The 18,189-nt window shown below is 35.9% G+C and overlaps 1 protein-coding gene across 1 annotated transcript in view; it reads right to left on the bottom strand.

The window, feature by feature from the left end:
* LOC131069598 (uncharacterized) overlaps positions 1-9,209 on the bottom strand; it is a 41,234-nt gene extending 32,025 nt beyond the window's left edge. The window contains exons 1-2 of the mRNA XM_058005123.2: positions 9,005-9,209; positions 8,487-8,831 (exon numbers count right to left, since the gene is read on the bottom strand). Coding sequence (XP_057861106.1) covers positions 8,487-8,822 — 336 coding nt within the window. The 5' untranslated portion in view covers positions 8,823-8,831; positions 9,005-9,209. The remainder of the gene's footprint in view (positions 1-8,486; positions 8,832-9,004) is intronic.
* Positions 9,210-18,189: the final 8,980 nt, after the last annotated feature.

The following is an 18,189-nucleotide window of genomic DNA, read 5'->3' as shown; positions in this document are numbered from 1 at the left end:
CCTTTGTAGACCACTTAAATTATGTTCAATGGACAAAACATGCTTCCCTTGACCTCTTCAAATCGTAAAATCACTTTAATCTTGCAAAAATGGTGCAAATTTGAAATTCAAGCTAAAGTCCTTCAGTGAGGGACAGGAGCACTTTTTGCCTTCTAAGCCAAATTGTCTTACTTTTCACCCCGAAATTCCTTTGCTAGGGAAGATTTCATCTTACTTCACGCTACAAATAAGAGTTAATGTCCAAAAAAGGTCTAAAATTCTGCATATAAAGAAAAGCGCTCTGGTCCTTCAATGAGGGACAGGAGCACTTTTGACCTTCTAGGCAAAAACTTCATCATTTCATCGTTTTTAATCAAGTCTGGATGTTCTATCACGTTCATTTTGTCCTCCACCATGCCTTTGATGTTCCAATTTGACCAAACAAGGTCAGGAATGACTCCAATAAGCTTTTTCGCCCTGGACCCTTGGTGAGGGACAGGAGCGCTTCGCCTTGGTCCCTTGGAGAGGGACAGGAGCAAAATGCGCTCTGGATCCTCAGTGAAGGACAAGAGCGAAATTTGACTTTTTGAACTCTCTATCAGGATAATTTTTATGGAATATAACATTTAAGTATAAGAAAGGAAATGTCACTTATACTTTAAGTTATATTCCATATATACTTTCAGGATGTTTGAGAGTGGTTTCAGACCTCCAGGAGTTATATTGCAAAATCTAGTTTTTTGAGGTTTTTCAGTTTCCAAACTTAGTCAAATTTCAGGATCAGGACATTCCAGACTTAGTCAAATTTTCAGGATCAGGACTTCACTCAAGCAGGACCTGCTATCCATGATCTCCCCGACAGCACTCAAAAATGCAAAGGCCAACTGACAAAACCCTAAAAGACCTAAAAACAAACCCTAAAAAGCAAAAAGCAAGGGTCCCCATTTGCAATGGGGCGATGTGTGAAAACGTCACAACAGGGACCAAGGAGCAGAGCAGGATCCTTTTGAGCACTTACAAGTGTTTGAAGAGAGGTTCCTACTTTTTAGGGAGAATCCCTACCTTTTAAGAGGTTGTGGCAGTTTCCATATTTGAGGTTCCACGGGACCATACTATGGTTTCAGTTTCAGGAAGATTGGGTGTGTTTCCTAGTTTCTAGGAGCATCCCTAGATTTTAGGGATGGGACTGCCAGTTAGCTCAGCTTTTCCGACATCGGTCACAGATAGGTGACAAAGTTATATTAATGATTGTTTGGTTATTTTGGGCTATTATTGGATATGTGGAGATATTTTAATATATTTAATAATTTCCTAAGTTAGCGATTTAATAAATTAAAATAAGGCTATGTATTTAGTCATTTCAGAGTAATAAGGGGTTTCTGGCTTCATCTGGGTTGATATACCTATGTGTTATAGCTCGTTGGAAAGGTCTTGAACTTTGCTACATGATTCTCACCTTCCGGAGTCTTTTTGGATGCCTAACGCTATTTATTTGCAATTTAGTGTTATTTTCCTATAGTTGACGCCATAATTAGAAAATAACACTCTTTTCATAATGCACCAACTTTACTCCCTTTTAGGGTTTGGCTTGGAAAGGAAAGGAGATATAAGGAGATGAAGACCTAATTGTTCATTATCTTTTTACACAATCAAACTTATTTTGTGATCTTTCAGTGGTATCAGAGCTTTGATCTTGCCAGCCTGTTGGGTGAAGATCAAGAGTTCTAATTCAGATTTGAGTTTAGTTTGGTTGAAAATCAAATTGGACATCATGACAGGGTTGTTTAGAAATAAACAAGCAAGGAAAGAATTTGAACAAACACCTTCAAGGATTTCCAGACAGTCTAAGGGTACAACTCCTTCAACAAGTACAAGGAGAAGGTCTCCTGCCAAGACATTCAATGATACAGTTATGAACAACTATGATAAGTATTGCTCTCTTCCTAAAAAGATACGTGACCACCTTTCCTTCACACAATTCATGGGTGTACCAGTTGAAGATGACTTGATGTTTTCAAGTCCACGTCATCAACCAAGAACAAAACAAGAGTCAATTGAGAGCAAGGGAAGCAAAGGAAGAGGAGCAGATGTGATGTTTACCAGTGAGATTGGTAGGAAACTATTTGAAGATTTTGAGAGACATGTAGATCCAATTGGTGCCTCTTTGGTTGGTTACAACGCTGTCCCATCATTTTTGGTGGAAGATGTGAAGGAAGAGTTTGTAACTTCAAGCAATACACAAGACATTCATGAGAGGTTTGATGAGTTTTCAGATTGCCCAAAGACTGATTTTGAATCAGCAATTGATGAAGAACATGAGGTTGAAATGGACAACGTAAGTTTGGATTCATTTGTCACACTGCTTCCTCTTCTCAATTGGGAAGACCATGAGGAAACTTGAAATTTAATGGTGTGTAGTGAATCCAAAGATTTGTCACCACGGCATGATCATAATTCTGAAGTCCATAACAGCAGTGACGTAACTTCTCTTCCTCAAGATATGACAGCCTTTGGTCATGAAGAGAATAAAGATTTGCATTCTATATTTGCGGGTGCTTATGGTACAAGCATGGGTTATGCTGATGCAAATAATACAACTCACCATAAGTCTGATTTTGTGTACTTTGGGGCAGCCGGTATAAAACATTGCCAAAAGTTGAACGAGGATTGGTTACATAGAGCTGCCCAAGCAAGACACCACCTCCAAAGAGTCAAAGAGCGTCACAATCGGTTAGATGACGAAAGGATACAAAGAGAATCATCCATTAGATCTTTATTTTTTCCAAGGGAAGAAAAGGACAGCGAAGATATATTGAATGGAAATAAAAATCAGTTTGATTTTCTGAGTTTGATCAACAATTCTCCTTTATCTAACGAGTCAAATTTGAAACCTTGCATTGAGAACATTCAAGTTGGGAAGACTAGGTGTGAAGTTGATGAGTTGTTAGGTGGCATTCATAGTGGACCAGCCACTAAAGGTTTATCCATGTTGTAGAACAAAAACATCTACTATTCATTTGTGGACTTGTCACCTCTTTCATATGGTAGGGCAGCGATGTACTTACTAATTGGTGACTTAGTTTTCTTAGAGGTGACAATGGGCTATGAAGATCAGCGTGTAAGAGACTATATTTGGTGCATGGCTAAACAATATATTTATTTGGCATCCTCCAATGAAGACATACTAACTTGTGGAGAAATTGGGCAAGTTGCAGCTGCTGATCAAGGGTTTTGGAGAGGTTTCCGTCACACTTTGCTTGTTGGAAATTGTCTTATTGATGGGTCCATTTCAACATTGAAGATTGGTGGTATTTATGGTTTCAATTGGAGTGAAACTCTCAGCTGGTTAGGTGATGTCCAGATTTGCAGCAGCAGTATAATGAGTATTGACATGATGGATGGATATGACAATGCAAAGATTTGGGATCCTGGTATTGACATGTGTGGTGTATTTCTTCAGTGGATCCATGATGAGTTGTTTCACTTTGGGTATACAAATGTTTATATCAGAGTAGCGCAGCGGTTGGGTGAAGTAACGTTTATCAGATTGATATGGGATCCAGTGAATTGGTTCTCAGCGTGCAGGTGCAGATTGCTTGAGGGCAAGCAATCTTCGGGAAGAGAAGATTGTAATGTCCCTTTTTGAGATGAGCAGGGGTTGACCTACCATTTGAGTTCCCGTAGGTCAACGACATGGTTAGGGGACTCATTCTGAGGGTCATGGAGCTTTGCAGGGGCTCTGTGAGCCGTTTCGGACCTTTGGACGAGGTCTCCTATTTTTTAGGGAGAACTGGCAGTTGACTGAATGACCACCTGGGGGACCAAGGAGCAAAGCAGGATCCTTTTGAGCAGTTACAAGTGTTTGAAGAGAGGTTCCTACTTTTTAGGGAGATTCCCTACCTTTTAAGAGGTTGTGGCAATTTCCATATTTGAGGTTCCACAGGACCATACTATGGTTTCAGTTTCAAGAAGATTGGGTGTGTTTCCTAGTTTCTAGGAGCATCCCTAGATTTTAGGGATGGGACTGCTAGTTAGCTCAGCTTTTCCGGCATCGGTCACAGATAGGTGACAAAGTTATATTCATGATTGTTTGGTTATTTTGGGTTGTTATTGGATATCTAGAGATATTTTAATATATTTAAATATTTCCTAAGTTAGCGATTTAATAAATTAAAATAAGGCTATGTATTTAGTCATTTCAGAGTAATAAGGGGTTTCTGGCTTCATCTGGGTTGATATGCCTATGTGTTATAGCTCATTGGAAAGGCCTTGAACTTTGCTACATGATTCTCACCTTCCGGAGTCTTTTTGGATGCCTGACGCTATTTATTTGCAATTTAGTGTTATTTTCCTATAGTTGACGCCATAATTAGAAAATAACACTCTTTTCATAATGCGCCAACTTTACTCCCTTTTAGGGTTTGGCTTGGAAAGGAAAGGAGATATAAGGAGATGAAGACCTAATTGTTCATTATCTTTTTACACAATCAAACTTATTTTGTGAATTTGCTCTAAGTGAGTGATTCTTCATCTGGGACGCAAACCCCAAGATCTGGACTGGCTGGGACGTAGCCCTCAACAGTTATTGGCATTGGATTCTTTAGGCAGAGTGCATAGTTGACAGAGATTGAGTACGCCATTCTTCATTGTGGATTCAGGTTGCAGAGTAAGGGTTTCAACATGGCAGATTGATTCTTTAGCTTGGGCGTGATCCTTGCAGCCTTAGGGCCGCCATTTGCAGCAGGTACATCCCACGTGGAATGTAAGGAATGCATGTATTCAGCCTTAGAGGTATTCTTGATTCATGATATATTATTTTGTGAAGAACTTGGAAGTTGCAGGTCTGCAATTTACAACAGCAAGCAAGTTTGAGACAGAAACCTCAAATTTGGTCTTCAGAAGGACGGAATCCCTTCTACAGGAGGCACGTGGAACACATCAGAAGCTTGTTTCAAGCATATTGAGGGTCATTTCAACAAGAAAACTCAGTAATCATTAGCAGCAAGGTCATTACATCAGATCTGAGCAAGAATACATTCAATTTCAGTGCATTACTTATTTCTTTTGGCAGTTGTACTGTTTCCCAAGGGGGCCGTACCATTACAGATGACTGTGGAGTGATAATAAATAAAATGGAGGGTTTTAACTCCATTTCTTGTTCTTAACTTCATTGTTAGGATCAGCAAGGACTGTGTAGAAGAAATCACAGTCATCAGGCTTGAATTGAGATCAGGGTGAGCAAAACAGTGAGGATTTAAGGCTAAAATTGTATAATTTTGCCTGGCAGAATTTGGATTTCCAGCTGGTAATTGGGTTTTTGGCCCAATTTTTTATTGGTAATTCATTTGGAGGTAGTATAAGTGTATTGGTACATCTGGACTGCCCTTGTACCTTCAAATCATGCCTGTATCCATTTCTGGATAGCAAATCAGCAACAAACCCCAGCGCTGGATCCGTGGTATGTTTCTAATTGTTTTGGTGAATGTATTTTCACTCCTAGTTAAATGTAATCTGCTGTCATAAATAAAATCAGAAGCTGATATCTTATTTTGAGTTGAATTCTATGTTATTATTGGTTAATGGTTGCAATTCCCATCACCAAAAAATAAACAACACTTTCTGCATCTTCTGTCTAGTCTCTAAGAACACCAAAAGGCTTTGAAAGATAGTTTATTAATTTAAACTTATCCAGGGCAGCAAAGAACCCATTTAGGGATCTTTCAGGTTACCAAGAGACGGGGACACTTGGAGACTCCGGAGACTAGTACCAATACAGCTAATTTCCAAAAATAGGAGACAGGGGTACTTGGCGATGCCAATTTTTTAATATAATTTAATAATTTCCACAAAATATCATGACATATAACTTTGAAAACAAGAACAGTGGTCAAGTTAAGTATAAAACAGCAGAATATCATTTGCGAGTATTCCAAAGCATAGTTAAAAGTTTATGCTTTATATTATATTATAGACAACCCGTAAGGAAGGAATCTGAAGCTTCCATCATTAATCAATTATTAAATTTAGATACCCCCGTCTGCCTGCTGAAGATTTATGCCAAAAAATAGAATGACTTGGCTTAAAAGTTGAAATTGCGGAGAGAATTTTTTGAAAAAGAAGCTAATTGGAACATTTAAAAGTGTGTTGTTGTTTAAATACAGACTAAAACATGTTTAGATAGAGTATAGAAATCAAATTATTGCTGCTGCTTCTTCTAAGTTCTGCCTGTGTTGAGATTGTGAGAGCTACAAAGCATAATGTAAGCTAGTCTTCAATTGAAAAAGGTGTTACTTGCTGTATTTGTATTTTTAGCATTTGTCGCGTGGGATGTTAGAAAGGTGTGCAAAAGAGGCAATAAGTGGATTCAAGGTAGTGCTCACACTCTCACTGCCTTGACCATCCAACTTCTTGGGTAATTTGATGCCCAAAACGTCAATCTGTTTGGAAAATCAAAAGAAAAGGAATTGCAAATGCTGTTGAACAAGCGATTATCCCACGTCCCATGTTTGTCCCGCATATGGTCTTTTTTTACGTTTAGGGTTTTTACTTTTTAGTGCACGTTTTACCATTTTTTTAACGTTTTCTTCTTTCCCATTGGGAGATGCCCTAGTTGTAGCCGGAGACAGTGGGAGACAAGAGCAGACTTCACGTCGAATGTCCAGACATTTCACAACGCCTCTAGGAACGTTTCCAATACTAGAGATACATTCTGGTACCCAGTATGCATCCCAAGGGTCCGAAGACACATCTCTCAATAAACTTGACATTTTCTCTATAGATTTATGATGAGAGAATTACAATAAAGCTTCAGAGGCTAGTTATCTATGTTTGTCTCAACCTTGTAGTGCTTCTGGCAATTGGAGCTTACTTGAGAGCAATCACACAAAGAAATGAATTGACCTAGGAGCACCTCAATGACCTTGTCTTCATTCAATACAACCTTTGCCTTCAAACCAAAAGGGTGGAGAGTCTTTCTCATGATACCATCAACTAGGATGACATCGATCCTTCTAATGATTGGACTATCGAAGAACATAGTGATGTCTTGCTTACTAAAAAAGATCTTGCTGAATTGGAGAGAGGAGTGACAGAAGCAATAGAGTGGAGTAAAATGAAGAAGCTTTTGCAGAAGCAATGTCATCATTTTTATACTGACTTACCTTCTCATTCGAGGCCTGAAAACTAAGTTAAACCATGCAGGGGAAGAGGAAAATGTATATTGTATTTGCTTTTTATGACATATCATCATATGTAAACAATTATAGTGCTGTTATTCATTTATTATTTATAATTTTGTTGTATTGCAATGTATTGTTCAACTTTAAAACTTTCAAATTCAAATTTTGAAATTTTGAGGGTCATACGAAATATGTCATGTTTGAATATGACAATTCAATAATCAAATTCGACTTTTGTGTTCTCTAAACGCATTGATTTATTTTTTAATTATGAAGTGTTTTCTTTTTTGCTGTATTTTGCCAAGTCTATGCAGAGTCTCGAGACCAACTCAAACTTTTGGGATGCCGGGACCTCATCTTCAAACTATGATAATAATAATTTCAAGAATCCCGCCCATTCATGGGATCATGAGATCCAATCCTCCTCAACAGATAGAACAAAAACAAAATGGGAAGCTCCACTGCCATTGGCCTTGAATCATTCAAGTCGGAAAATTATCTATGCAGCTTCAAACAAGCTAAACTTGGGAACAAACAATAAAGCAGAACCTTAAAAACTGGTTCTAGGTTTGTCAATGACACTGAAATTGAAAATTACCAAAATTGCCATCGAGGGTGACTCAATGCTAATTATAAACCTTATAAAGCACAAAAGCACACCAAATTAGAGGCTTAATGATATTTTAGAAGAGGCATGGGAAATTATAGAGCAACTGAACCGTCATGAAGTAAAACATTATTATTGGGAGGTCAATGTCACAGCCAATAAGCTGACCAAGTGCCACTGTAAAAACGAATCAATTCCAAGCAAACCCAGCACCTGGGAGAAATCCCAAATCTCTGGATTTCTATCCATAATGCTTCGAATTGAATACCAGGATCGCCTAGGGAATGCTAGAATAAATCAGAATAGTTGCGAAACAAATGTAGGGAAATGAGTCGATGATTTCTATAAACTGGGCCTACAATTTAACAAAGATAAATATAATAACTTGAATAAACACAAAATATTTGGGAAAATGAATTAGTACCTTAAAGTAACCGAGTCTATGATTTTTTTATAAAATAAATATGAGCAGAAAGTAAATAAATGCGTGCAAAATAAATTAGTGACCTACTGGGTGTGCAATTTTATCAAACAAACTAGAATAAATACATAACAAATATATGGAAATGAATCATTAACTTACAGTAAAAGGGTCTGCAGTCTGTATAAAATTAATAGAATTAAAATAAGGGAAGTGAATCGGAGGCTTACAGTAACTGGTTATGCACTTTTTGTAAATAAACTAGAATATAAACGAAACAAATGTAGAGAAATAAACTCACAGCTACTGGGTCTGCAATTTTTATCTTGGCACCTGTTTCTTCTCGTAGAACTTTGATCTTCGCACCTTGTTTCCCAATGACCTTCCCTATCTCATGTGAAGGCACCACTACCCTGAACACCACATCTCTTATCCTGGCTACCCTCTTGGCCCTAAACTGCTCCCCTGCATCATCATCGTCGTCGTCATAAGGCCTCTTCCTACTTGTATTAACCGCATTTTCCTTTGTGACCTTCCTTCTCCCATCATCGTTCCTATCACTGTCCCTGTTATCCGAGGAATACGTTTCTTCCTCACTCCCACTGCACTCATCGTCACTGCTGGTATTGTCCCTCATTTCGGTCCCCTTAAGAAAACACCCAAGTTCTAATTACCCACCCCAGCAAAGCTTGAAAACCGGATCTTTTTTCCCTTCTCAGTACGGAAATCTTCGAAATGTTTAATATCCAAATTCTGTAACTTTTAACCCTCTAAGAAATCTTGGAAATCTTAAAACCCAAAAAAATATTTTACACCTACCCAGCAAACAAATCATCAAATTTGTGATCTGCTGTGCAAGCTTGTTCTTTATTCACGTCCCGTAGAAGAGTTATGTGTCTCTGTTTCAATTGTTTTTTTAACCTGATTTGACGTTCAGAATGAGCCCAACAGATTCAGACAGACGATAGCCCAATATGCTTTTCAAAGTACTGTTAAAAGAGAGATTTTTTTTAATTTACTTCTTCGGTCTCACCAAATATTTGATAGGCAAATTTATTTAAGCTTTTTAATCGAAAAATAAAATGTTTGGATGACAATATTAATTTCGGCTAGTGTCAAATATTAATGATGAGTGTACCTGATATAGAATAGAAACTTTTAGTATCTAACTAGGTTAAAGAAAGCTTAGGGACTATTAATTTAGCATTAGTATTGATATTTTACAATTCAGTTCGATAATAAGTTTTTCCATTTTCACCATCTGTTTAACAGTGAATAAGTTGTCAAATCATTTATGTAACTACCTTTGATATCAATGTATATTTTGCAATTTGAAATAAAATGTGTTTCTGTCTCTATAGTCTTCGTTGCACACAAGATACAAACTCTCTCTTCTCAAACCTATTTTGACCATTTTATCTTCTTGTTTCACATCGAAGACCATGTGAGTTAGTGGGGCAATGAGAATCTTTGACCTAATTGGCCTCTATATAAGCCTTTCCTTGACGGTCAAATTTGAAGTTAAATTCATCAAGGTAATACTTCTTCTTTCTCCCAAATACCTTTGTCCACATAACCTTGCGAAATAACCTCAACCACATAAACATTTATATTTTTACTATATATAAAAAATGTGTATGATATAAATGAAGTGTGTATGACAAGTTTTGGTTTTGTTATGATGTAATTGAAATTTGGTAGAGAAGATGTAATCATGTTTTTTTAAGGTAGAAATTATTTATGTAATATGTAAAGACGTATAACGTTCTAATTTTGATAATAAAATGAAATACTTTTTATTCTTAAATAAACTCATAAATCCTCTAATAAGTATATTTACTTCAACAATACTATCCTTAGCTCTAAATGATCAATCCATTGATATCACAATAAACACAATTTCCTACAAACCGAGATAATGATTCTTTATTCGATAAGGAAATATAAATAGTATTTCTACATATGGTCATTCATAGTATTCCATTTATTTTATGCATCATTCAAATCTACTTTCATGATGCAGGAGTATCCCCGATTCATAGTAATCTAGCATCAACCAAAAACATTTACCTTTTTGTTTTGCTTTTTGTTTGCAGTTTCAGTTTTCCTTTCTGTGTGTCCTAATTTTGGTTCACCAGATCCAGTGGAGTTGGATTCTACTTGAAGACTTGATCATATTTCTTTCTTCCGGACCGCATCGCATTTGGATCATTTTTCAACAAGATATTGCTACCAGTTTCCATGACAGTTTCCTATTACTGATTGACAGTCCTTTGTTACTGGTCGGCTGGACCTATTTTGGTGATCTACCGGAACCCATTCTGAAGCTTGTGGAGCCTTGGGTGTTGATTTTGATGTTCCTTGGCATGTGGCCGACCTTTTCCCGCGATCTATGTTTCATTCTTTGGACTTTCTGGAGTAATCTCTTAGCAGAGGTCGACCTTGTTTATTTTACACGTTAGGTCTTGTTCTTCGGGTTTTGATCCCTTTTGGGCCGACTGGATCCTTTGGATCGATATATAATTATAATTGTGCATTAGAATGTAATCAATCAAAGAATCAAGTAGCTAAACTGTGCGTAGAAGATAGATTTCACGATTCAAGGTCCCAGTTATGACCTATTCTGTATGTTTTACCAGGCCTATGAGTCAGTGTGTTGTAACCCAATTGTTACCAGTTGGATGTAATCCATTTTCATGCAATAAAATAATCTTTTATACATTGCCTCCATCATATCTTCATGTTTATGTTGTGTTTACTCTTGTTAACCGGTCCGGATTGATCTCTTTGAGGTCCCTCCTCGCTGGTGACTACTTCAATTCAATACTTAGGTCTTCCAAATACCTTAAGTTCAAATAACAAATTTAATACAAAGTTAAGGATGAAATGCGTCCATTTATCTTCAATCCAAAGCTATCTTCAATGCAATATTTAGAAATGAAGACGAGAACAAGATTTAGGTGCTTTTTCCACCCAACCTTGAAGCTTACACTTCCCCAAAATTCTTAATCTATCAAGAAATACCCGACCCTGCACAAATTGCTTAGCAAGGGGAATTCGATAAACAAGATAGAATCTAGTGCATGCCTAGAATGATACATGCATTTTATTTTATTCTAACTATTTTAAGAAATAAGCAAGATCATAACAAGGATATGGTAGAGAACATAAATAAATAAATTCATCTTTTTCTATGGTCAAAAATTTACTCGATTGAGTATAATGCCATGCATAGCAATAAATTATAGTTTGGAAAAGCAAACTATTATCTCTATAATTCCACATTCGGCACCCATCGCGAAAGGTAACTTTCCCCAAAAACACATGCAAACATATTCTAACATTTCTAGCTTCCTATTTTTTACCCTTGTGATACCAGAAATATAATAAAAGACAATCTTTCGTTTCACGCATAATTTTGAAAATAATTTTTAAACAAAAAGGTGTAACACATGTATGCATATTTAGCATATAACCGAATATAAATGCAAGGATAAAATCTAAGTACACATTCTTTTATTTCTCATAAAATTTCAAATAGAATAAATATCAATAACTAACACTTCGTTTTCCAGGGTTTATGTGCTTGATTGTCTAGTTTCTATGTTTTCTATAATGAATAATATAATAAAAATATCTGTGTAATGCACCTACATCTATATGACTTTCCAAAATGGAATTTGATATAAACAAACATGATTTTATAAACGGAAATATAATCCATATCTCTAATTCTTCTCTACATTATCATTCTAAATCAAATTATTCTTAGAGAAAATCAGACTTCTACTCTTTTAGATTAATAAATTAACATATTGCTCGAATAAGAGCCTACCTGTGGATTTCAAAGCCAAATATGAGGTGTTTGATGCTAATTCTCTTTCCAAAATCTACTGGTTGTGTTACTTTCTTTGTGTTCTTTCTCAATTTCCTAATATTCTTCTTTTCTCTACATTTCCAATTTTGTTGTTGTGTGTTTCACCAAAACATTAGTCTTGTTTACACTGTTTTTCCAACTACAATTTCTCCTAGTTTCGGGCTCATATTAACCATATTGACTATGTCATGTGCTAAATACTTAACAAGTCGTAGTTATTTCAACAAGTGGCAACCAATATTTACCATGTATGCATGGGAATTGTAACAACTTCAAACTCTATGAGTTCGGCTGGCAATACTCAATCGATCATAAACATCGACTATAACTTGAAATAAAGCATGCATAGTTACATGGGTTATCGACCCTACTAGCATGGTTTACATGCTACGTGGGTAGTCAATGACTCCCACTGGTATAAATGTAGTTGTTATGTTATCATAACATGCTTATTAATAAGTTTATCACTATTAACATTTATTATATATATTGTAGACGTATAAAAATGACCATATTCCTAAATGATTATTCAATGTTCATTTTATTCCCATTCCTCTATTTAGTTAAATCTAATTTAATTAAATCACCCACATTCTTCTATTTAATTAAATAAATTACTCAGTCTACTTAGTTAAATTCACTTAAGCCCTTTACATCATTTAATTGAATAAATCATTTTATTTAATTAAAATCCCTTCTTCTTACTTTTTAATTAAATTTACATTTAATTAATAGTTTACCCCAAATTGAAAAAATCTAATTTATTTAATTTCCTAACTTGCAACCAAATTGAAATAAAGGAATTTATTTTAATTAATTCTATTTTCCCTTACCCACTTGCATTTTCTTACATCTCCCACTTGCATCCTAACCCTATTCCTAATTTCTTCTAGAATCCATCTAATCCTAATCAATTAACCCAAACCCATTCATTATCCCCTTTCCCTAGATTTGAGGAGGTTACTTCTTAAAATTGGAGTAAAGTCTTCTAAAAGCATTAAAACCTAACTTGTTGAATACCCCCAAATTTGGAAGGACTCTTACAAATTTGTCCCCAAAGTCTTCAAACCATTAATGGTTAACTAACCCTTAGTGGCATGGTTAGAGACTTTTTGACTAACTTAACCTTCATCTAACCCAGGGGTCTCCAAGGGTCTCATCAAGCATTCATTGCTTTGACCATGGTTATCTCTTTAATCTTTGCACAAGAGTTTACCCCTTGGGTAAAAGCTTTATCCATTGGATAACCCTAACCTAACCTTAACCCTTACCTCCTAAGGTAACCATAAGGTCTTCTCAAGCATTTAATGCTTCTTTCATCTCCTCTCAACCAGTCTTATGTTGACAATTGTCACCATTTCATTGGTGAAAATTGTGAACATGGATTGATAACTTTCAATCCTGATCCTTTATCAACTCCTTCAATCTTGACCATCCATTGCCCTATTTTCACTATAAATAGAGCTCTCCTTCCTCCATTTTGAGGATCCATGCAAGCTTTTAGTATCTCATTTATGCTCAAATTTATCAATACATCTAGCTTCTCTTTGTAATAGGAATTAATCTAATAAGCATTTTAGACTATTTCCTTTATCATTGGCTTAAATCATAAACTAGTATATCATGTTAGGATAGTATTGCTACTAATCTTATCATCTTATAATCTAGTTTATTGCATTTGTAGAATCATGCATAGATAGTATGCATTTCATATGCACATCAATCCAAAGCATCCCTTGTTCTTGCATTCGTCATCCCTAAACCACTTTGCTCAGTGATCCGAGAGCAAAGGCATTGGCTTGAGGGACCTTGTGAGATAGATAACCATGGAACCAACCTTGGGAAGTTGAGTCATCCTTCGTGACTCCATAAGTTGCACCAAGAAGTCCTGTGGGTGTGTGAACAAGCCTCTTTGAGACCACATTTTTGCATTTTAAGTTTCATTGACCGCACGCGCACACACACACACACATATATATTGTATACATATAAATATATATATACACACACATATATATTATGTGTGTATATGTATATATATGTGTATATATATGTATACACACACATATATATACATACATATATACATATACATATACATATACATATACATATACATATACATATACATATACATATACATATATATATATATACATATATATATATATATATATATATATAAACATATACATATATATACATATATATATACATATACATATATATATATATGCATTATTCGAACTCATATACATACATATATCTATATAATTATTTTTTTATATACACAAGTGAATAAATAAGTACATTATTTCATCCATTCACTCATTATCTGCACAAGAAAAACATATAAATCTACGATCAATAATTATATTAACTCTAATACTTTAAAAGAAAATAATTCTTGCTTTGAAATAAAACATATCATTTTGCAAATCAGACATGAAATTTCCAATTCAATTCAATCACAAGATCAAGTTATGCAACAAATACACATATTTATTCTAAAGTGGTGTGTGAGATTCCATCTATTTTACCGAGGCCCATGAGCTAAGACAACTCTACCTGAACTAAGTTCTCGCCTTCATCCACATTCACTTGTTCTTGTATTCACTTGCACTAGATTGTTTATTAGCAATGACAATCCCAAATTCAAATTAAAGATAATTTAAACCATTCATTTATATTTGAATTTTCATCATAATCCATATCAAATCTCAATTTAAATTCCATTTTCATTTCTATTTCATCCATCTATTCATAAATTAATAATTACAAGTAATTATAGATAAAACGGGTCGTGACATCCTTCCCCACTTGGAAGAGACATCGTCCCGATGTCTTATTATTCTAACAATAAGCATATAGTATCTCAAACATCATAAAGTATTAACCGCATATCATAATCTTAAATCAAACATAAACAATAACAGTAGCATCCATGCTATCCAAGTTCACATCATGTGAATCAAAATCAGAGTATCAAGGTATCTCATGCAATAAGCAGATACTACTCTATGAAAGCAAATGAGGAAAATGACAGTCTATCCTCTCAACATCCTCCCATGTAGCACTATCCTCGAAATATTGGTCCCACTGGACTTTATACTGAGTAAAATCTCTATTGTGTAGCTTAACGCTACGTTGGTCTAGGATTCAGATGGGCTCCATTAGCACCACCCCTAGATCATGTACCTGTAAAGATCGCTAATCAAGAATATGAAATGCATCAGGATGATAGGGTTTTAACAAAGAAACATGGAAAACATTATGGATTCGAGTCAGAGCAGGTGGTAAAGCTAATCTATATGCAACTGGATTTATGACTTCCAGCACATCAAAGGGTCCCACATATCGTGGTGCCAACTTTGATGATTTCCCAAATGAGATAGAGCTCTTATAAAGCTTAACCCTCAAAAAGACTTTATCTCCTGCAACAAACTGTCTAAAAGTCATGTTTCTATCAGTATAGTTTTTCTGTCTATCGGCTGCCTCTTTCAATCTACTCTTGATCAACTTCATCTGCTCATCCATTTCCTTAATCGTATTAGGACCAATGATGATCCTATCTTCCATCCTATCCCAACTAATAGGTGTATGACACTTTCATCCATTGAGTGCCTCGAAAGGTGCCATCCCTAAAGATGCATGAAAAGAGTTGTTATATGCAAACTCAACCAAAGGTAAATACTCCTCCCACTTGTACTATTTATCCATGCAATACATTCGTAGAAGGTCTTCCACTACCTGATTAACCCTTTTCATTTGGCCATCAGTCTGAGGATGATACGTCGAACTAAAGTTTAGTCTCGTTCCCAAAGTTGCATTTAATGTTGTCCAAAACCTGGATGTCATCCTGGTATCCCTATCTGATACAATGGTTTGCGGTACACAATGTAATCGAAATATCTCTTGCACAAATTTCTTCGCAAGAGTCTGCGATCCATCCCTAAGATTCCCAAGTACAAAATGTGCAACTTTGGTCAACTTATCGACAACTACCAAGATAGTATCATGCTTGTTCTTACTTAAAGGTAATCCCTGGATAAAATCTATACTAATTACTTGCCACTTATACTCAGGTATGTGATGTTGATATAAAAGTCCTGCTGGATGAAGATGCTTAGCTTTCATTCGCGGGCATTCCAAACACTGTGCCACATACTCAATCACCTCTTTCCTAGGTTTAGGCCAAAAATACATCAATTCAACTACCATCTTTGTCACCCCAGGATGTCCTGAATAAGGTGTATTGTGCACCTCGTGCAATATCAACTTCCTTAAGTCTCCACCTTCAAGAATATACATCCTGATGAGGAGGTAGAGTAGAAGTTGGTCTTCTTTGAGGTTGGTGGGCTTTTGTTCTCAATGTGCTTCCCAAATCAATCCCTAGGCACAAATGGGATTCTTCTAAACCTTTCTCCTATCTCCTCCTCTTTATTCAACACTGCTTGCACCCTATTGTATTGTACATCACTCCTTCTTACCTTCCATGCTAAGGCATTCAAATCTGAAATGAGGTCCTCTTGGGTGTCACCAAAAATGAACAAGTTTGGTTGTCCAACTGGCTGAATCTCCTCTCTTCCAGGAATGGGCAACTGTTGGAGAACCATGGTTTACCTAACCTTGTTTGCACCTTTAAGGATTTCAATCATATTAATGTGTTGATTGAGCATCTGGACAAGTCTACAAAGTATGATGACTGTCCTTCACCTTCCAAGAATGAAAATATCCAAATTGGATGCAAAGAACGTTGGTTTACTCAAAGCAACTTCTAGGTTCAAATGGTCATTTTGATCAAATGACTTAATGCAATGTTGTGGAGATTGTAGTAGGGTGTCTCAGGTCTTAACTGATCTATTTTGATGATTTGAAACAATCATTTACTTCTCCTTCCTTACCGATTTCATGAAATTGTCAAATTGACCCCAAAAAGGCTACTAGAATTAGCCCTAGTTTTTAGTGAAATTTGTTCACCCTGCTCAACCTGCTAAACTTCATGACAAACCCTTGGAGATGTGGTCTATTGATGATGAAGACTCAAGGATTTTTGCTATGGCAAGTACTGTACGGACTGTTTGAGGACTGTCCCACAAAACAGGCACTTTTCAAGGGTTTTTGAAGGTTTTAGTGAGGGTTTGCAAATTAAGAGTCTTCTCCATGATACTAGACCCAATTTAAATGTTCAAACCTTGCTATGACATCGATCAAACACTTGAAAGGATCCAAAGGCCAACTTAGAATATTGTCATTATGTCAAACAAATGCCATGCTATTGCCCTTACACAGAAATAACAGTCTAGAGGATTGGGACAGCGATGTTTTTAATGTTTTATACACATTTTCAACATTGATAAACCAAATACAATGAAAGGTTATCAATTACAGATGCAACAATGCCTTGATAGAAGTTGTAACACCCTGCAAAACAAATAGGAAAGGATTTCTTATGACTGTTGTTCATACACCGCCATCACTGCACTTTAACAATCTTAAAACTGATTACAACTTTCTTTCTTTGTTTAATTTACTTCTTCACTCTGTCCCTGGCCTGCAAAAAGGTGTTAATGGCAAGGTAAAATAATACATATATCCTCTTCAAGGACCTTATAAGTTTGAACACTCAAAGATGCCACAAAACATGACAACACTATAAGACTGTGACAGAGAATACACCTTTCTAGGATCCTTATTTAGGTCCTTTACAATCAGATTGTGTATCTTGTCTTCCTAACATTGAAAACACTTGTAATTACATTCCCATGATGCATAAAAGAGGAAGCCATCATCCCATACTGTCCATTTGGGAGGTTGGCACTCAGATTTCAACAATGAAATAGTGACACACTGTTTTACAATCTGATTACACCTTTGCTTCTTGCATCCAACCAAGTCCTGAGAGAGACAAGGATGGTAAAAGGCAATGATAACTCTTGCCAACTTAATTCCTCTTCAACATTTCAAAGTACAGTGCTATGAACAGCAAAGTACCATTCAATCAACTTTAAGGATACCCAAGCCAAGTTGTACACTTCACATACTTGCCATGGGCTTACAAACACTTGTGCATTGCTATAAAATGAAAATAGATGTATGATACAGTATGTACAAAGGATCCAACAAA

Source organism: Cryptomeria japonica, chromosome 6 (genome assembly GCF_030272615.1).
Source record: "Cryptomeria japonica chromosome 6, Sugi_1.0, whole genome shotgun sequence".
NCBI classification, from domain to species: Eukaryota; Viridiplantae; Streptophyta; class Pinopsida; order Cupressales; family Cupressaceae; genus Cryptomeria; species Cryptomeria japonica.
The sequence above is the reverse complement of the archived record's forward strand: the minus strand, read 5'-3'. Positions and strand labels throughout refer to the sequence as shown.